General features: G+C 33.6%; 3 protein-coding genes across 3 annotated transcripts in view; 2 read left to right on the top strand and 1 right to left on the bottom strand.

The window, feature by feature from the left end:
- Positions 1 to 2,158, top strand: part of LOC145330590 (sucrase-isomaltase, intestinal-like) — a 29,969-nt gene extending 27,811 nt beyond the window's left edge. Inside the window, exons 29-31 of the mRNA XM_080175224.1 lie at positions 16 to 107; positions 363 to 463; positions 1,653 to 2,158. Coding sequence (XP_080031350.1) covers positions 16 to 107; positions 363 to 463; positions 1,653 to 1,793 — 334 coding nt within the window. The 3' untranslated portion in view covers positions 1,794 to 2,158. The remainder of the gene's footprint in view (positions 1 to 15; positions 108 to 362; positions 464 to 1,652) is intronic.
- LOC145330591 (retinol dehydrogenase 13-like) lies at positions 2,123 to 11,290 on the top strand. Its single transcript, XM_080175225.1, has 11 exons — positions 2,123 to 2,238; positions 3,285 to 3,339; positions 4,091 to 4,166; positions 5,171 to 5,290; positions 7,351 to 7,422; positions 7,842 to 7,929; positions 8,611 to 8,724; positions 9,108 to 9,203; positions 9,579 to 9,673; positions 10,731 to 10,819; positions 11,100 to 11,290. The coding sequence occupies exons 1-9, from the start codon at positions 2,161 to 2,163 to the stop codon at positions 9,582 to 9,584; spliced, it is 705 nt and encodes a 234-aa protein (XP_080031351.1). The 5' UTR covers positions 2,123 to 2,160; the 3' UTR covers positions 9,585 to 9,673; positions 10,731 to 10,819; positions 11,100 to 11,290.
- Positions 11,291 to 14,102: 2,812 nt separating this feature from the next.
- LOC145330799 (uncharacterized) lies at positions 14,103 to 20,342 on the bottom strand. Its single transcript, XM_080175465.1, has 8 exons — positions 20,338 to 20,342; positions 19,771 to 19,831; positions 18,549 to 18,623; positions 17,641 to 17,735; positions 16,759 to 16,844; positions 16,103 to 16,136; positions 15,411 to 15,511; positions 14,103 to 14,809 (listed from the first exon to the last, which is right to left on the bottom strand). The coding sequence occupies exons 1-8, from the start codon at positions 20,340 to 20,342 to the stop codon at positions 14,733 to 14,735; spliced, it is 534 nt and encodes a 177-aa protein (XP_080031591.1). The 3' UTR covers positions 14,103 to 14,732.
- Positions 20,343 to 21,220: the final 878 nt, after the last annotated feature.

The raw sequence follows: 21,220 nt of genomic DNA on the forward strand, positions 1-21,220 counted from the left end.
ATGACATTTTTGCAGTGAGGAAAAAGGAACTGGAGAGGTGTACTTGGACGATGGTGAATCCATGGACCTGACCCTGTACACACATGTCAAGTTTATGGTTAATCCAGGTATGATAAGACAGTGAAGTGGACCCGATAGAAAAAGAGTAGTAATTGTATCAAAAAGTCTTACAATCATCCTCAAATGCCCTTCCAACCCCCGCCCCCCCCCCCCCCTTGTGGGAAAATTTACTGGAAGAGTCAAAGGGGATGGGGTTTGACAGTTTTTCGCTAATTGTGACACCCCCCTTTTCCCCTCTGACCTAAGCCAAAATCCTTAATCTATCTTCCATTAAATTCCTGACTATGGACAATTTATTTAAGGAAAAATGGATTTTGAAGTGGTACAAGACGCTTACACTGATGCTATGAATTGGAAGATTGACTATATCAGACTTGCTGGCATCTCTCAAAATATTGACAAGGTATCTTAAATATAAGTCCCCAAAGTTTTAAAACAATGAATTCTTATTCGTTGTCTCAATAACTTTGGGGACTTTTGTTTTGTTTGTCAATTAAAGGGGCCCTGAGTGAGAGTCAGAGAGGGGCTAGAAAAATAGCTTAAAACTTTCACAGGAAATATGTGAAACTTATCTAAAAAAGATAACTCAATCGGATCAGTATCTCTGTAAGTTTGGGTTTTGCTATACAATTTTGAAAGCGAAGCTTTTATATAAGGGGGGGGTTTTTAATGCAACCATCTCGTAATCAATGTATAAATGGCACTTAGAATTCGAATTTCGATATAAAATTTTGCATGAGTAATCCTTGGTAGGTCTATTTTCCCTAAATCGAACAAAAAGTTGGAAAAGTAACGGCTAACGGCTGGCAGCTCAGCCGCTTAGTAATTTTTTTGCTTTTTCTATGGAAATAAATCACGAAACCTCTCTCCGCATAATGCTCTTTTCCGATCCAAAAAGTTTTTAAACGATTCTAGCCGGTAGTTGCTGGTACTAGAAATCTAAAAAAATATTTTTTGTATCATTTCACATGATTTAAAGCAAAAATATGTTTTAAAATGTTGATTTCTACGTAATTTTTGACAGATTTGCCCTAAAAATAGCCAAAAAACGACTAAAGGATTACTCATGCAAAATTTCAGATCGAAATTCGAATTTTAAGTGCCATTTATACATTGATTACGAGATGGTTGCATTAACCCCCCCCCCCCCTTAGTGTCCGTCCTGAATGGATAGCTTTTTTTGTTAATTTAGGCATGTTAGAATTGTCCTATCAATTTTAAACTTTGCATGGTGATTTCTGTAGTAGTTAGGTACTATTTAAAAAGTGTAGCAACTCTATAATCGTTACCAGAATGTCCCTTCGTCCATTTTAAACATGTTGATTTTTATCTTTTTTAACAACAAATTTTTATGTGACATAATTATCCAATTGATCTAATTTTTGGAATACTGATTACTAGAACAACAAGTCCTAAAAAGTAAGTACAGTCCTTAAACAATATCTTGTAGTTATGCAGTTTTGCAACAAATTTACTTTAAATTTTGTTTCGACTTATATACATGTATTCTGATTATTCAGTTCTCTCTCTACAAGTGTTAATATTTGTTTTAAATTTCGCTTTTATGGATGTTGTCATCTTTGTTTATTTAGGTTGAAATCAACGGCGAGGCAGCCATATTTACCTACAACCCAGAATATCAAATTTTGGATATTTTACCTGAAAATTTTATGATAACTGGAGCAAATTCCATTACCTGGACATCCTCTGCCAGCCACCAGCAGAGTCCATGAACTCATGGAGGGAGGGGACATTGGTCTGTTAAAAACTAATCCCCATAGTTTTATAATAACATTTTCTTATTTGTTGGCTTAAAAACTTATGGGACTTGAATTTCTTTGATTGGTTGATTCATTAAGTTTGTTGTCTAAACCACTAATTTTTATAATCAAAAGAGTAATTTTGTGTTTCATCATTGGTGATGTAAATCAATTCATCGGCCATTGTCCTATTTTCTGCCATGAACCTTCAATTAAAGTTGAATAATTTTGACTAATTTTTATTCTAATTTTTGCCATTTTTTGTCTTTTTTCTAATAAATTATATCAAAATGTTGAACTTAGCCTCTTTATTCTAAATTTGTTCTTATTTTCAGAAAGTATGTTAGAGACTTATCAGTTAGTAATAGTAGGAGTTTTAATCTATTTTGGCCATAAATGGTTTCAAAGTTGGTTTCAGGTACTAATAATTTGTTTTCCACCCCCACCCCCACCCCCCTTAGTTTTAATCGCTCCAAACCCCCTTTATACTCTCCCCCTTCCAAAGGTCTAATTCCCGCTGATACACCCACCCTACTAATACAGCTAAGCAGTGTTGCGGAGCCGGAGTGGGAGCCGTAATTTTCGTTAAAAACGGCTCCGGATTAACTAAAAATGATTTTTTTAACGGTCTATTTCTATTTAATAAACTAGCGGATTCGCACCTAGTTTCTAGGGGCTTTGCCCCAAGAGGTTTAATCAAATCAATTTTTCGTATTTTAGATTTAAAAGAAAATTTTTTTTGGGGGGGGCAATTTTTTTTTTTTTTTTGGGGGGGGGGGGTAGTCGACCCCAAAATTTTAATTTTAGTTTTAGAAAGAAATTTTTTCTTATTTTTGGGGGTGGTATATTTTATTTTTTTTTTTGGGGGGGGGGTTGGGGCTGTCTTACCCCCCAAGAAAATAGCTTAAAACCATCACAGGACCAGTAGGTATAATCCCTGAAAAGTAGAGCCCAATCGGGTCAGCAGTTACTGAGATCTTAAGCTTCAGACGGACAGACAGACGGACAGACGGACAGACAGACGGACAGACATCGTTCTACTTTGTATTATAGATTGAAAAACTATTGTTACTTTACAAATAGACACACATCCTTCTACTTTTATATAGCTTTAATCAAATCAAAGCAAAATATTTCATATTATTTATTTTATTTTCTCAATTCAATAAGGAACAAAAATTTATACATATATTAATTTTAGGTAGGAGCATGAGCCGGAGCCGCACCAAAATTAAACGGCTCCGCAACGCTGCAGCTAAGAATAAAAAGTCACAACAATTTCAAATTTAAGGAGGGTGGTAAAAAAAAGTTTGCGCGCTTCGTGCATCAAAGTTCCAATTCAGGGTCGCTTTTAAGACTTTTCAGTGGGTTGGTGTTATAATATGACGTAATCGGGATAATTCGGTTGTAACATTTAGCACTTTTTTGAGACTCTATAAGCTACTTCATTTATTCTGCATTTAGGGAGGAAAATGTACATCTACTGCTAGATTGGATGGGAAAACTGTACTCATAACAGGTATAACATATTTGCATTATTGTTAGTTCTTATAGTTAATTTAGACATGTTAGAATTGTCCTATCAAATTTAAACTTTTCATGCTTATTCCTATAACTGTATGGACAGGTATGCTTGAGAGACCATAGCAACTATATTATTGTTACTAGAATATGACTAATATTTTCTGTAGATTTTGTTTAGACTCTGTATATATATATGTATTCTACTTATTCAGTTATGACACTTTACATGTAATAATGTTCGTTTGTTCTACTGTTTCAGAGTTTTACTTTTGTGAATGCTGTCATCCTTTTTTTTATTTGAATTTTAGAGATCATTTACATCAAACAAAAATAATGTTAATGTTTTTTTGTGGCCTTATTGGTAGCGAAGCTACTCTATAATTCTCTTTGTCAGTCCGTCCGTAACGCTATAGGCGAAACGTGATTTTATAGGACCCTATTCAAGATAGACAGCTCAAATTTTTAGTGAAGATTCATAAGACATATGCCCATCTAATATCGGTCTTTTATTATTTTGGGTGCTAGATCGATTCCTAGATTTTCAAGTTTTCGTGATTTTCTCAATTCCTATTCAAGATAGAAGGCTGAAACTTTCAGAGATTAGTTTATTGTACATTCTACATTTTTTATCAAGTTTAATGATGATTGTATGACGCTGATCTATAGCATATTTTTTCCCGATATGCAATCATAATTTTTGAGCTTCGCTACTTATGGATGTTGTCATCCTTGTTTTATTTTCTTAGGTGCAAATACTGGCATTGGTAAGGTTTGCGCTGAAGATTTTTGTAGAAGAGGTGCGCAGGTCATTATTCTATGCAGGTGAGAGTGCACTACTGACAAACTTACTGTGTGTGTGTGTAGCCATAGTTTCTTAGTGTTTGGACCTAAGTAGTCATGGAGTAGGACGAGACACTTTTGTATGCTAACACCAGGGCCAGCTCAAGGTCCACGCTCAAGTACAAGTACTTGACCCGCTGTCTCAAGGGACCTACTCATTATTACCTCACCCTCGCCGAGTATGGCAGGTGTCCCAAATTAAGTCACCGTAATGAATGACGCTCTCCGCAGAGGAGCTTGGGATAAGGGTAGTACTGATATTATGTACTTGACTATTAAGTATCCAAACTTACTCAATAATCCCCTTCTTACACAACCAGGGGAAGTTGCGTGAATGTATTCAACTGAGAAATTCGAGTTGCCATATGGGGACTAGAACTCGAACTCTCATCACCGTAACTCAGTGCGTTACTTCTGAGCTACGACGCCCCGACAAACTTACTAACCAATAAGTGCATCAAATCCTTATAATAAAGTAACAAGATGTTTATCTGTCTGTTTGTTTGTTTGTAACAAAGGATCTCAATAACCGCTGAAACGATATGGTTCTCCTATGTCTTGGAAAGGTTTATAACTATTTTGGGAGAGGGTTCCACCCCCCTCCCAAGAGAAATCGCCATAAGAAAAATTTAACTCTCAATGTTTTGAAGCTCTTTATAGTGACAATAAAAAAATATATATTATGACCAATGATAGGCCAATACACAGACTAAATTACCAATGGCATGCCAGTATACATATTAATTGACCAATGGTAAGCAAGTATGACGGCATTGTTTATAGGCACTATAAAAAGCTTCCAATGCAATGTTTTAGAGGTGAATCAAGAGCTATGGAAGAAGTAAGTTCAATCAAGGAAAATTCAGTGGCATTATATGCGCTAGTCCCCAAAGTCTTTCAAAGTTGCATTAGTTCCAGTACCCAAAGTCCAAGATAGCCAAGAAAATGAATATCCCTGATGCCAATATTTTCTCTTAATATTTTAGAAGTGAATCAAGAGCAAAGGAAGCCATAAGTTCAATCAAGAAAAATGTTGAACATGCCAACATTGAATTTGAACAATTAGATTTAAGTAGCCTCCAAAATATTGAACAATGTGTCGACAGGTATTATATTTTATTGTATTTAATACAAGAAATTATGAAATAAAGTATCCATTTTTAATACAAAAATATGTCTTACAATATAATTTTACTGGTGTTTTATTAGTTACTAGCGGCTACGCCCCTAGAGGCCTCTAGGGGCACTTAAGAAGGAGACAGTCGAATTTAATAACCCAATTTCTTATTTTAGATTTTTAAAAAAAAATTTCAAAAAATTGGGGGGGGGGGGGGGGTGCCCCCCCACTCATTTTTAATTTTAGTTCAAAAAATAAAATTAAAAAAAAATTTGGGGGGGGGGGGAATTTTTCATTTTTTGGGGGGGGTTGGGGGAGTCCCATCCCCCAAGAAAATAGTTATAAACCTTCCCGGGACCTATGAGAAGCTACCCTGTTAAGGAGAACCTGATTGGTTCAGCGATAAGCGAGATCCTTCGGTACAGACACAGAGACACAGACATCCTGTTACTTTAGTATAAGGATTGATTATATAGCCTGCAAAATATTTAACAATGTGTCGACAGGTATTGTTGTTTCCGGTATGACTATGAAATCGATTAATTAATATCCAATGGAACAGGTTCAGGGCCATATTATAAAATCATGTATAGGATCGTAATACAGACAACTATCCACAAATTAAAGCATAAAATTCATAAAGGCCTCTCAAGGTTAACAATATTGGGTTTAATCTTATAATTTTCATGTTAATATTTGCTAATAGCTGCCATAATTAACTATTAATAGACTGCGTTTTTCTTTATTTTTATACTTGTCAGTAGCTCTTATTCTAAAGAAGGCGTCTTAACTTTTTGGATTTTTTATTTAAAGTAGCTAGTCGGTGTTTTTAGTAAGTAGTAGATGTAAAATGGTTCATAAAATTTAACTATGCAATCGTTTTTTTTTATAGACCTCTTATTTTTGAAGTAATTTAAGTTTATTTGTTTTTTTAAATTAAGTTGGTTTTAAGGTACTAAAACGCAACAAAAAAAGAAGAAAATTGCAATTATGAACAAAAATTGTAAGATCTTTAATTTTACATCTTACTTTTGAATTCTGTTGAGTAATTATTGAAAAAATCAATTTTTTTTAACCTCGGTAAATGAAAACTTTGACCTTAAATATATCATAATACAGGCATAAAAACTATGTGTTTATTTATATACCTTTAGAATGAGAAAAATATTACGAATCCATTGTATGGGATTTCAAACCTGCTGATTGTAAGGGCCATTCATAATTCATACGATTTAAACAATTTTGATATAATTTTTTTTATCATAGTTTATTTACTTTCAATTTTGCTTAGAATGTTTTCGTAATATTTTTCTCATTCTAAAGTAACTTTAAAAAGTAAGGTGTCAAATTAAAGATCTTACTATTTTTGTTCAAAATGGCAATTTTCTCCTTTTTTTGTTGTGTTATAGTACCATAAATTTACTTAATTTAAAAAACAAACAAACTTAAATTACTTCAAAAATAAGAAGTCTACAAAAAAACCTATTTCATATTTAAATTCTATGGACCATTTTACCACTACTTCTTATTAAAAACACTGACTAGGTATCAAATAAAAATCAACAAAGTTAAGACACCTTCTTTAGGAATGATAGGCTCGTTCTATCATTTTGAAATAACTGCCCTTTTGTATCAAAATCTAAATAATTTGGCCGGATTGTTCTTCCATTGTTTTCCTATTGGCTGATTTAGATAGTATGAATCTAGATTATATCTATTAAGATTTCTTATACTTTGCTAAAAATTTAAGATACAAGTTATTTTTCAATTTAATAAAAAAACTAAAATTAAACAATGGTGGTTAAAAGTTTAGATTCTTACTAAAATAAATCAGAGGGACAATGAGCTATTTATTACACTTATCCCGAAAGTCTCAACAGCTTTGGAGACTTTTACTTAATTTTGATTGGTTAGTTCATTTAGTTGTGCGTGCAAACCACTAATTGTAATCTACAGAAGGGTAATTTTGGTTATCCTAATTGGGTATGTACATCAATTTATCCGTCATTGTCTCATCCCTTTAGATCCCTGAAAATTAATACATTTTAGATTAAATGGAAAACTGGAGAAGGTTAATATATTATTGAACAATGCTGGTATAATGGCTTGTCCAGAAATGAGGTATATTTATTTTTCCAGTATGGCTTCAAAACCGGTTAATATCCGCTGGATTAGAACCGGTTCTCAGCCCTACTGAAAAAACATACATAGTATCCAGTTTTCTACGATTATGAAAATATACAATCATAATATTAAAACCAGTTTTGTTAGCCATACAAAACTGTTTTAATCTTACAATTGTACACTTTTACATCTGCGGAAAGCTGTTTTACAATACGATGCGATAAATAACTATTCTTTGTTATGGAAAAAAAACAAGGATGACAACATTAATATGTAGTGAAGCACAAATAAACAAAGTAAATATATATGGATGTGGACTTTGTGCCGTCTTTGAATATTAGCCAAAAGCGTCAGAAATATAAACACCTATACACTTATTGTTTAGATATAAGATTTATAATTTGATATATATTAAGAACAGTAGAGGGATTTGAGATGCAGATAGGTACCAACCATTTTGGACATTTCTACCTGACCAACCTTCTACTTCCTTTGCTTAGAAAGGTAATTTCTACCTGACCAACCTTCTTCTTCCTTTGCTTAGAAAGGTAATTTCTACCTGACCAACCTTCTACTTCCTTTGCTTAGAAAGGTAATTTCTACCTTACCAACATTCTAATTCCTTTGCTTAAAAAGGTAATTTCTACCTGACCAATCTTCTACTTCCTTTGCTTAGAAAGGTAATTTCTACCTGAACAAAATTCTACTTCCTTTGCTTAGAAAAGTAATTTCTACCTGACCAATTATCTATTTCCTTTGCTTAGAAAGGTAATTTGTAAAATTGAAAATAAGCTTTTGGTAACTGCTCTATAATTCGCTTTGTCTGAAAGGTCGTCCGTCTATCTCTACGGTTAAGGTAAGATCAGATATAAAGGTGATTTTTTGGGGGGAAGATTGTAATGACCTATATTTTACTTTTAAAGTAGGTTACAAACAAACAAGGATGACAACATCCATAAGTGATAACATGGACTGACAATTTGACAAAGTGAACCAAGCAAATGTTTAGTTGTCATCAAAACATTTGTCACAGCGTTACGGACAAATTTAGTGGGTTGATATCAACTTTAGCAAAAAAAAACATTATAGGCGACTAAAATAGGTGAGAAACAAAAACCAGAGGGACATAACTCATCCTATCATTACGACATTACTATAAAACTGCCATCCCGTTTATTTTTTTAGGCAGGCCAAGATTCTGTAGCCAGAATTGTTAATGTAAGTTCTCTAGCTCATACAGGAGGACAAATTCAGTGGGATGATATCAACTTTAACAAGACTAGATATAGTCCGGGAAAGGTATGAACCTTATTTTTTTTAGTAGCGAGGCTACTCTCTAATCAGGGTCCGTCCGTCTGGGACATTTAGCTCTTTTATTTCATTTTAACGGGTTAAAATTATCCAAGTGATGTAAAACTTTGCATGATGATTTCTATAACGAATTAGAAAGCGTAGCAACTCTATAACCGTTACCAGAAAGTCCATGCGTCTATTTAAAACATTTAGATTTCTAACTTTTTTGACAACAAATTTTTGTATGTCATAATAATCCTATTCAACAGATTTTTGTAATACTGATTCCTATTACCACAAGGTACAATGTTATAAGCATCTCTATAATCAAGTCCTAGAAATGTAAATAAGTATTTCTAGAAAAATATCAAAATCATGCCATTTTATAGGCCTACAATCAGTCCAAGCTGGCAAACGTGCTGTTCACCAATGAACTGGCAGAAAGGGAAAAGAAAATGGAATCCATGCATACTCACTTCATCCAGGTTCAAATTAGTTCATTAAGTCATCTTAGTGATATCCTGACTTTGGTAGCAAGCAAATTTTGAGCTAAAAAGGGTTCTAGAACAGGGATCTAAAGGGATAAGACATTGGCCAATAAACGGATGTACATTCCCATTGATGATACACAAAATAACCCCTTATTTAGATTACAATTAGTGGTTGAAACGTTTGAAAGAACTTAATGAACCAACCAATTACAATAAAATCTCCAAAGTTGTTAAGCCAACGAATACGAAAACGTTATCATAAAACTTTGAGGACTAGTGTAATAAATAGCTCAGTGATATTGTTCGTTTGTCCTTCCTTCTGGTTTTAGAGCTTCGCTTTTATGGATGTTGTCATTCTTATTTTTGTAGGTGTAGTAGAAACTGAACTGGGACGACATATTACCGATGTATATGGAAGATTTGCGCTATTATTTTTAGCATTTTTTGTCGGCCCATTTACAAAGGTAAGATTTATTTTGATAATGGTTTGGATTGTTCATTAAGTCAAAAGTTTTGTTCTTTATGAATATGTAGCGCGAGTTTAAATTCAAACTTTTCCTGGTGATTTATTTTGTAGTTAGGTACGATTTAGAAAGCGTAGCAACTCTGTAATCGTTACCAAAATGTCCGTACGTTTATTTTAAACATGTTGATTGTTAACTTTTTTAGCAACAAATTTTTTATGTGATATATATTTAACCGATTGATCTGATTTTTGGATTACTGATTCCTGGGACACCAAAGTACAATACTATAAGTAAAACATCTCTATAATCAAGTCTAAAAAATGTAGGTATGTCTTTAAACTTTATTCTGTATTCAAACAGTTTTTCAACCAATTACTTACAATTATGTTTATAGTTGTACATTTACATTCTGATTCTGATTATTTAGTTATGACACTCTACAAGTGTTAATGTTCGTTTTTCCTACTGTTTCAGAACTTTGCTTTTATAGATGTTGTCATCCTTGTTATGTATATACGCAACATCAAATAATGTTTTGCAGCTTAAAAGTTGATTTGAATAAAAAGATATAGACAGACAGAAACCCCCTATTAGAGGTATCTAGGGGCGCAGTCACTTGTATATGAAATAAGAAATTATCTTCCAGTATGGCTTCGAAAGCTAATTACTATCCGAAGGGTTAAAACCGTTTCTCAGCAATACTGAAAAATCATGTATAGGATCATTTTACATTCAATTTTTCACGAAAAAAAACCAAATAAAATTTATACCAGTTTTGTTGGAACGGGCCTTCGGCCCCTCTGGGCTATCAATACTGGTTTTAATCTTATATTTTTCATTTTATTATCCGCTGAAAGCTGTCTATAATACGATGCGATAAATAAGTATTCCATTATTCAATTACTATACCTTCAACTGAACAAAGTATTTAACTTGCTTGACTACTGCTTTACTTTATAAATTTTATGCACTCATTGGTTAGCCGGGATAATATAATGGCCGATATATTTTGTACATCCCCAATGTTGATACACAATATTTAAATTTAATTTAGACCACATGGAATGGGGCCCAAACAAGTATTTATTGTTGTGTTGATGAGGCGGTAGAAAGTCACACTGGCAAATATTATAGCGACTGCAGGTATCCAGTTTTCTTTTACAGGGATCTAATGGGATAAGACAATGACCCATATATTTATGTACATTCCTAATGATGATACGAAAAATTACCCCTTTTGTAAATTACAATTAGCGGTTGAAACATTTGGACACTCAACTTAATGAATCTACCAATCAAAATTCAATAAAAGACCCCAAAGTTGTTAAGCCAACTAATTAGAAAACATTATTATGAAGCTTCTGGGTACTAGTGTAATAAACAACCCATAGTCCCCCTTTTCTCTGATATATTCTGTTTATAGAGTGAAGACGCCTGCCAAACAAGCTCTCAATAAAGAAGCACAGAAAAAATTATGGGATTTGAGCGTTAAACTTACAAATCTTAAATGATGCTTTTTAAAAAGCATTGATAACAAGAACAGTTATATTTATGTTGTTAAAGTAGCGTAGCAGTAAAAAGCAATGATATAAATAAATAAAAGTGAAAAATGAGTGAATTTTTTTTTAAATATGACAACATCCATAAAAGCGAAGCTCTGAAATCAAACTGTCGAAAAAACAAGCATAAACACAGTAATAGTGTCTGACTGACTATGACGTAACAAAAAAATTAGCCAATGAGAGGCCACTATAAATTTTACCATTGGTCAATAACGGCCTCTCATTGGCTATTTTTTTTGTTACGTCATAATCAGTCAGACACTATTACTGTGTTCAACAAGCATCAACACTTGCAGAGTGTTCAAACTTGATAGGCAGAATGTTAATATAAAAGTATGTATAGTATTATTTTTCAACTTGCTGCAAAATTTTGTAAATGCAGGATATTGTAGGACATGCTTACATTTTTAGGACTTGATTAGAGAAATGCTTTGCTAAGATGTTGGATTTTATTGTCTAAAAATAAGTTGGATAGGAAAATTATATCATACAACAAGGATGACAACATCCATAAAAGCGAAGCACTGAAACGGTAGGACAAACGGACATGAACACTTATATAGTGTCAAAACTGAATAATCAGAATATATAAGTATAAGAGTCGAAGCAAAATTGTAAGAAAATTGGTTGAAAAACTGCTTTATACAGGATAATGTTTATGGACATACTTACATATTTAGAACTTGATTATAGAGTTGCTTCGCTTATAACATTATACATTGTTGTCCCAGGAATCAGTATACCAAAAATCAGATCAATCGGATTATTAGATCACATAAAAATTTGTTGTTAAAAAAGTAAAAAAAAACAACATGTATAAATTGGACGTACGGACATTTTGGTAATGATTATAGAGTTGCTACGCTTTCTAAATCGTACCTAACTACTAAAGGAATCACCATGCAAAATTTGAAATCGATAGGACAATTCTAACATGCCTAAATTAACGAAAAGAGCTATCCGTTACGGACGGACGGACCTACCCTAATTATAGAAAAGCTTCGCTTTTAAAAAGTTAAAAATCAGCCTGTTTAAAATGGGCGTACGATTATGGAGTTGCTACAATAAATCGAATAACAGGAATCATCATCTAAAGTTTAAAATCAAAAGGACAATTCTAACATGTCAAATTTAACGAAAAGAGCAAGCAGTTACGTACGGATGTCCAGGTCCTAATTATAGAAAATCCTCGCTCATAAAAATTTGATAATTTTTGTGTTAAACAAGGATGACAACATCCATAAAAGCGAAGCACTGAAACGGTAGGACAAACGGACATTAACACTTGTATAGTGTCAGAACTGGATCAGAATATAAATAAACAAGAGTCGAAGCAAAATTGTAAGTAAAGAAGGTGTATCAACTTTTTTTTATAGCTAGCCGGTTCTTTTAGTAAGTAGTAGATGTAAAATTTTTCATAGAATTTAGATATGCAATCGGTTTTTTTGTAGACCTCTTATTTTTTAAGTAATTTAAGTTTTTAAAAAAAAGATTAAGTCGCTTTTTGGTACTAAAACGCAACAAAAAAAAGTAAGAAAATGTCCATTATGTACAAAAATAGTAAGATCTTTAATTTGACCCCTTACTTTTTGAATTTTGTCAGGTAATTATTAAAAAAATTGATTTTTTTAAACCCACGAGAATAAAAACTTTGAATTTAATTTTATCATTTCACAGGTAAAAAAATATGGGTTAATATATACTTTTAGAATCAGAAAAATATTACGAATCCATTGTAAGCAAAATTGAAAAAAAGTTAAAAAATAAACAAATGGCCAATTATATTTTTTATTTAGGCAACACTTTCGTCTTCCCTTTTTTACCCCCTCTTTACCCCCTCTTTACCCCCTTCCCATTTTTATACTCAATTTAAGAATTAAGACGTTGCCTGTATAATATAATATGATATTTTCATATAATTCCTTTTATTGTAGTTTATATACTATATTGTAAACTTTTTATTTCAATTTTGCTTACAATGGATTCGTAATATTTTTCTGATTCTAAAGGTATATATTAACCCATATTTTTTTACCTGTGAAATGATAAAATTATGTTCAAAGTTTTTATTCTCGTGGGTTTAAAAAAATCGATTTTTTCAATAATTACCTGACAGAATTGAAAAAGTAAGGTGTCAAATTAAAGATCTTACTATTTTTGTTCATAATGGCCATTTTCTTTCTTTTTTTTGTTGCATTTTAGTACCTTAAAATCGACTTAATTTTTTTTTTAAAACTTAAATTACTTAAAAAATAAGAGGTCTACAAAAAAACCGATTGCATATTTGAATTCTATGAAAAATTTTACATCTACTACTTACTAAAAGAACCGGCTAGCTATAAAAAAAAGTTGATACAGCTTCTTTGGTGAAAAACTGCTTGATACAGGATAATGTTTATGGACATACTTACATTTTTAGGACTTGATAGAGTTGCTAACTTGCTTCGCTTATAATATTGTACTTTGTTGTCCCAGGAAATCAGTATGCCAAAAATCAGATCAATCGGATAATTAGTTCACATAAACATTTGTTGTTAAAAAAGTAAAAAAAATCAACATGTTTAAAATGGACGTACGGTCATTCTGGTAATGATTATAGAGTTGCTTACCTAACTACTACAGGAATCATCATCTAAAGTTTAAAATCAGAAGGACAATTCTAACATGTCAAAATTAACGAAAAGAGCAAACAGTTACGTACGGATGTACAGATCCTAATTATAGAAAATCTTCGCTTTTAAGAACTTGATAATTTTTTAATTAAAGGACATAATTAAACATCTTACATCCAAAATCTAGCTACCGTATGGCATGGCTTCAAACCGGTTAAATTTTAATTTTTATGTAATATCAGGAAATAAAAATATTATAGAGAACATATATTTAGAGTTATGAGTTACTTTATTATATATCACAGTAGAATAAGTCTTATACAGAAAATTTAAAATATTTTGGTGTATCTTTTAATAAAATTTGTTAAAAAATTAGAATTAATCAAAAAAAAATTTTAATCCAAAAGTAAAAATATTGTTGAAGTTTTTTATTAGTTATTTATCGCATTGTATTTTGACAGTTTTCAGCGGATATTAAAATCAAAAATAGGTTTTGTTAGCCTCGAGGGGCAGAAGGTATTAAAGTTATGGATTTTATTTTTTTATTCGTGGAAAATTGTCTTTTATGCGATGTTGCACATGATTTTACAGATTTTTTTTTTAGATGATTTGTGTAATTTCCCTTTTCATTTGTTTGAACCTAAAAATCAACACAGTATTTTTACTAAAAGATGACGCTCTTTATAGCTCCTATACAAAAAATGACGTCATACAAAACAAATGACCAATGATAGGCAAATACACATACTAAATTACCAATTGCAGGCCTGTATACATTTTTATTGTCTAATTGTAGGCCAGTATGACGTCATTTTTTACAGGCACTATAAAAAGCTTCCTAAATAATCATATTCCATCATATTTCGAAGCCGTTCGTTCCGTTTATTTTCTTCCGTAATAGTAGCTGGAGCTGCCTGAGTAGCTGGAGCTGCTTGTGGCACATCCGAACACAGAGGGTTCTAAAATCAGAAATACAATAGTTATTTATCGCATTGTTTTATAAACAGCTTTCCGCGGAAAGTAAAAACTATAAGATTAATTTGATCCAGTTTTGAAAGCCCGAGGGGCCGAATTTTATGATTTTTTAATTTAGTACTCGTGGTATATTGTCTGTAATACGATGCTATACATGATTTTTCCGTATGGCTATGAACCGGTTCTAATCCAGCGGATATTATCCCCCCCCCCCTATTTAAAATTTACCCCTACCCTGAGGGTGCCGTGAGCACCCCCAACCATTTAGGAGGGGGTATTTACCCCCCCCCCAAACAATTTGGGGGGGGAGGGGGTAAATACCCCCCCTAAAATAAAAAATCTCTAATAAAAAAAATTTTGCGTGCTTCGCGTGGGGGGGAAACTAAATTCCCCCCCCCCCCAACAGACTTCATGGGGGGTAATTACCCCCCCCCAATCAAATAATACCCCCTGGGGTAAAAATTTTTTAGGGGGGGTAAAAAAAAATTTCGACGCGCTTCGCGCGCCATTTTACACCCCCCCCCCAAAAAAAAGCTTGGACGTCTATGGTTGTCAGCCTTGTTAAAAATGAATAAAAACCCTTACGGACAAGAGAACCGACAGTATAGCCGCCACTGCTGTAGGAAGTAGATGGATAGCTGGAATAGCTGCTGGTACCAGTAGAGGGGTAGCTGTAATAGCTGCTGCCTATGCATCAAATCTAATCACACTGTGGACATAATTCTCATAAAGTTCATTATCTAATCAGAGTTCTAAAGGGATAAGACAATTGCCGATATATTCAAGTACATCCCCAATGATGATACTCAAGTCAAAATTATCCCTTTTGTAGATTACAATTAGCGGTTGAAACGTTTGGACAATAAACAAACCAATCAAAATACAATAAAATTCTTAATTCTTAAGCAAACGAATAAATTTTACCATCAGAATATGATAATTATTAGGGTATCTCATTTTTTTTATATTTATTTAGAGGGGGTTGGAGGATGCCGTGGGGGGGGGGGGATGTAAAATAAGAGTAAACCAATAGAGGAGAAAAAGGTTAAATAACTTGTATATCCCCACCCCGACTTTGAATTGGGTCTTTGAAAATCTACCAATAGCATGGAGAATATTAACACAGTCAATTTGCTAGTAAGAGAAAGAGGTCCCCAACAGGAGATCCAGATATTTATCTAGATTATACTTCTATATTTATAGATTTATTGGCTTTAAAAAATGTGCAAAACTCTAAGCACGCCACTGAATGTAATGCGTCACAGTGCAAATTAGTTCCTGAAGATGAAGGATAACTGTTGTATGAAGTGCCTGAACAATGGATATAATTATATACGTCGATACAAGGACGTCAAAGAGGGGGGAGTAATGGGGTGATTATCCCCCCAAAAAATTTTACCTCGGTGGTAAAAATTTTCGGGGCGGGGGGGGGTTAAAAAATTTGCGGCGCGCTATTTTAAACCCACCCGCCCCCCCCCCCCCCCAATAAAAAAAGCTTGGACGCCCCTGCGTAGATATTATGACAGGGGAAAAATTGTCGTCAATTTAGGATGCTAACATAGAACTTATTTATTAGAAAGTTCATTTATCCAGTAGGAGGGGAGGGGATGTGTAAATTGGGTTAACCTTATTTTAGCCATCTGCTAGTTTTACTTTATTCAGGAACTAGCGGCTGCGCCCCTAGCATCTAGGGGGTCTATATTTTAAGGGCTATGAAAGGGCGGAAAAAATAGTCTAAAACCGTACTCAAACTTTTTTTATAAAGATAAAATAGCCGAAAACCATTCCAGGACTTATAAGGAGCTTCACTGTAAGGAGAACAATATTAGTACAGTAGTTAGCGAGATCCTTTGCTGCAGACAAAAAAAGCTTACAACTTTATATAATGGGATATGAAAATTTGGTATAATCCAAGTAATAATATATCCATTGCCTGAAGAGTAGGAGCTTGTGCCAGATGTTGGGTAGCTGTAGTAGCTGCTTCCAGAGGAATAGCTGGGCTGCTGGTAGCTTGTAGGTCTAAAATATGTCATAATAGTTATTTATCGTATCGTATTATAGACAACTCTCCGCGGATGGAAAAATAAAAAAATATAACATTGAAACCAGTTTTGTTAGCATCGAAGCCATACTGGCAAAGTTATCATTTTCAGTATTTAGATACTAGCGACCATTTACATCCAGGGGGGGGGGAGGGCGGTGTAAAGGGGTTGATACCCCCTCAAACTTTAAATCTTTAATTTCACCCCACAAAATTTATACAAAAATACATTAAATAAACCCCCTCAATATTTGAAACTCCTATATTTTAGCCCCTCTCAAAAAAAGCTTGGACGTCCGTAAATGATTCACAGGAGAAGAAAAGCTTTAAAATAGCCTAAAACTACCCGGGATGTTCTATTTGGCACTTGGTAGACCTGCAGGGTTAGGCAAAGGAACAAAACTATGCACCATTATTCAATTCAATTCAAAACTTAGGAAAAAGGGGGTTGGGTTTAGTGCTCAGTAGGCAATTAGAGGGAAATCCCCAGGGAGGGAGGGGACATTGGGCGATTTATTACACTGGTCCCCAGAGTTTTGTAATAACGTTTTATTATTCGTTAGCTTAACAACTTTGGGGACTATATTGAATTTTGATTGGTTGGGTCATTAAGTTGAGTGTTCAAACGTTTCAAGCACTAATTGTAATCTACATAAGGGGTAATTTTGTGTATCATTATTGAGCTTGTAAATCAATTTATTGGCCATTATCTTATCCCTTTAGATCTCTTGAAAACGCTATAATAGTAGTACACTTGTAAAATGTTTGTGTTACCCAGAATAAGAATATCCACAACTGCCGGAACAATAATATCTGTTGAGCTTGCTCAGCTTAGAAAATTCAGTCCTCAGTGAGGATTTCATTTCAACCTAGAATAGTTATTTAGATCGCATCGTATTATAGTCAGCTTTCCGCAGATATAGAAATGTACAATTATAAGATTAAAACCAGTTTTGTTAGACCCTAGATACCAAAAGCCTTAGTCCATAAGCAGGTGTTTTTAATTGCCCTTTACAACAGAAGCAATGTAGTGCAATCAAAGAGCTTGATGTCTGGTGGATACTACTTCAATTACTGTTGTTAAAACCAGGGCACAAAAATTTTATCATTTACGAGATGGGCTTTAAAGTTAAGCTCTTAATAATGTCATAAAAAATGACCAATGCAATGGTAGGAAAATACAAAGACAAAATAACAAATGGCAGGCCTGTATTAATTGACAAATGGTAGGCCAGTATAATGTCATTTTTATTGGCACTATTAAAAGCTTCCATTGGAGGTTATAATGGTGGGACTCGACAAAGTGGATGTAAAAATGAGCCGTGAGTCGTCAATAGATCCATCTTTTTTTAATGGGTTTCCTATCCCACTTCTCCTCTCATCTCACCCTTTTATGAGGTCACACGGATCATTTTTTCATCCACTTTGTAGAGTCTCGATAAAGGTAAAAAAAAATTTAAGTAACGCAAACAAAAGTTTTAAAAATTAAGATAAAAACCAAATATAAGAAAGTTTAAACGAAACAGCTTATAGTTCCTAATAAAAAATGACGTAATACAATAAAATTAACCAATGATAGGCCAGTATGCATTGTGATTGACTAATTGTAAAATTTATTCTCATAGTATGACGTAATTTTTTAAAAGGTACTATAAGCTGCTTCAATTGAAACCCCTGCTAACCTGTGCCAGCTTGTAGGGCATGATGTTCAGCTTCATCTCCGCCCCCAGGGAGAATCCGAGCAGGATTACACATACCTAAACGTGGTAGCTGTCTATAGTGCTCTAGCAAAATGGGGATAGATGTCACTACATTTGGCCTACCTATTCTATTGACGTCAGGAAATGCCCTATACCCTATATCTTTTCTTTCCACCTTCCCTTTCTCTTTCTCTCTACTATGACGTCAATAGAATAGGTATGCCAAAAGCTGTGACATCTATCCCCATTTTCCTAGGGCACTAAACACAGCTACCTAGACGTGATGTTGTTTAAAAGCCTGAAGCAATCATAGGCGTGTAATTTTCATTGTTTTTTTTCAGTATGGCTTTGAAACCGATTAATCTAGGCTGGATTAGAACTGGTTCTTAGCAATACTGCAAAACATGTAGAGCATCATATTACAGACAATTTTCCACAAATATTAAAATAAATAATTATAAAATTGTTTGAACCGAAGAATCTTGCTAATCACTGATAAAAAGAAGCTCTGCTCTTAAAATATTGTAAACTAGCGGCTGTGACCCTAGAGGCCTCTATTTAAAACTTTAGTTTTAAAAAGAAACAAATTGGGAAAGGATTAATTTTTTTTTAGGGTTAATTTCTCTTGGGAGGAGTGTGGTACACTCACCCCAAATAGTTATAAACTTTCCCAGGACCTATGAGAAGGTAACCTGTAAAGAATAACCATATCGGTTCAGCGGTTAAGGAGAACCTCTGATACAGACAGACAGATAGAGATCCTGTTACTTTATATAAAGATAATAGTTATTTCTCGCATCGTATTATAAACAGCTTTCCGCGGATATAAAATGTACAATTGTACAATGTATCGTACATTTTTATACTCGTAGATATAATACGATGCAAGACATAGTTTTTTTGTATGGAAGATAACCGGTTCTAATCCCCCGGATATTAATCGGTTTGGAATGAATACGAGAATAGTTATTTCTCGTATCGTATTATAAACGGCTTTCCGCGGATATAGAGTGTACAATTATAAGATTAAAAATAGTTTTTTAGTTTTTTAATCTTATGATTGTACATTCCTATATTCGTAGAAAACTGGATATAATACGATGCTAGACATAGTTTTTTCGTATGGATGAGAACCGGTTCTATTCCCCCGGATATTAATCGGTTTGGAATATATAGAAAAAAATTTAATAATACAAAATGTTACCAAAGCAGAGAGCATGTTGAAAGAATCTTGAACAAGATTACGACATGGAGTCAAATTTTTCCTTATATATATTTTCATATTTTTTTCAATAATTCAAATGTCCACAATAAATATATTCCTTCACAAAACTAACAGGATGTTTGTCTGTTTATCTTTCTGTGTGTGTGTGTGTGTGTCTGTATGTATAGAAGGATTTTGCTAACCGTTGGACCGATATGATTCTCCAATGTAGCTTCTGAAAAGGTTTAAAAATTTGTATAGGGGAGGATACAACTACCTACCATAGAAAAAAAGGGGGTAGATTGAGTAACCACCGCCGTTTGTTTGTCTTATGTCAGTCAGTGATGTCCAAGGGGTGGAGGGAGGTAAAGGGGGTAACCAACCTTAAAAAACGAATTTGGGAGTGCTTTAATGGACCCCCCCATCGCCCAAATAGATATTACCCCCCTTACAAAAAAATTTACACCACCCCCTCACTAAAAAGCTTGGACGTCCTTGAATGTCAGGTTAGGTGTTCAAAAGGTAGCCCTTGCAGGGTTAGTACCTTCGACAGGGGTGAGGCAATACCTCATTTCAGTGCTCGATAGGCACTTCGTGAGAAAGCGACCAACGAAATTAATTTGAAAAAAATCACAAAACCAATATGTGATTTTTAGCTGTCGTTGGGGGGCAACACATATTAAAATTGACGACCTGCCCCCCAAATATTATTTTAGATTTATTTCGCTTTTTGGCTATACATTATTTCTGACTCACTGTGGGCTAGAATTGAATCAAGACAAAAGTAAGTGCCGAGCCCTGGGACCTATGTATGGTGAAAATAGACATAAAACCATGATGATTCCAGGTAAAACCAAAATATTTCAGCGGGGGCTTTTTGAGAAAATTAGATTTAAAAATTTCAAGTTCAATTTTCACCCCCTAGGAGTTGCCGCAAAATAATGACAAGAAAAGCAAATATTATCTATTTTAAATAATGAACAACTTTGCTTCTATGAAGTCCTTCTTAAAACCTCTATATATATGATTTATTTTAGGCTGAATTTTCGTGACCTTTGCAAAGCAAGTGATAAAAATGTCCATTTATTAACTCCTTTCAGGAGTGGTTTTATGAAGAACTTTATAAAAGCAAAGTTGTTCAAAATTTAAAATAAATAATATTTGCTTTTCTTGTCATGATTATGCGGCAACTCCTAGGTGGTGAAAATTGAACTTCAAATTTTCAAATCTAATTTTCTCAAAAAGCCCCCGCTGAAATATTTTGGTTTTACCTGGAATCATCATGGTTTTATGTCTATTTTCACCATACATAGGTCCCAGGGCTCGGCACTTACTTTTGTCTTGATTCAATTCTAGCCCACAGTGGACTACAACCTTTTGATACATCTTACAAAACAATGTTTACCAAGGTTTGAATTGGTTAGGATGATTTCAACACATCTAAATTTTA

Source organism: Acartia tonsa, chromosome 10, assembly GCF_053477335.1.
Source record: "Acartia tonsa isolate MP-2025a chromosome 10, ASM5347733v1, whole genome shotgun sequence".
Lineage (NCBI taxonomy): Eukaryota > Metazoa > Arthropoda > Copepoda > Calanoida > Acartiidae > Acartia > Acartia tonsa.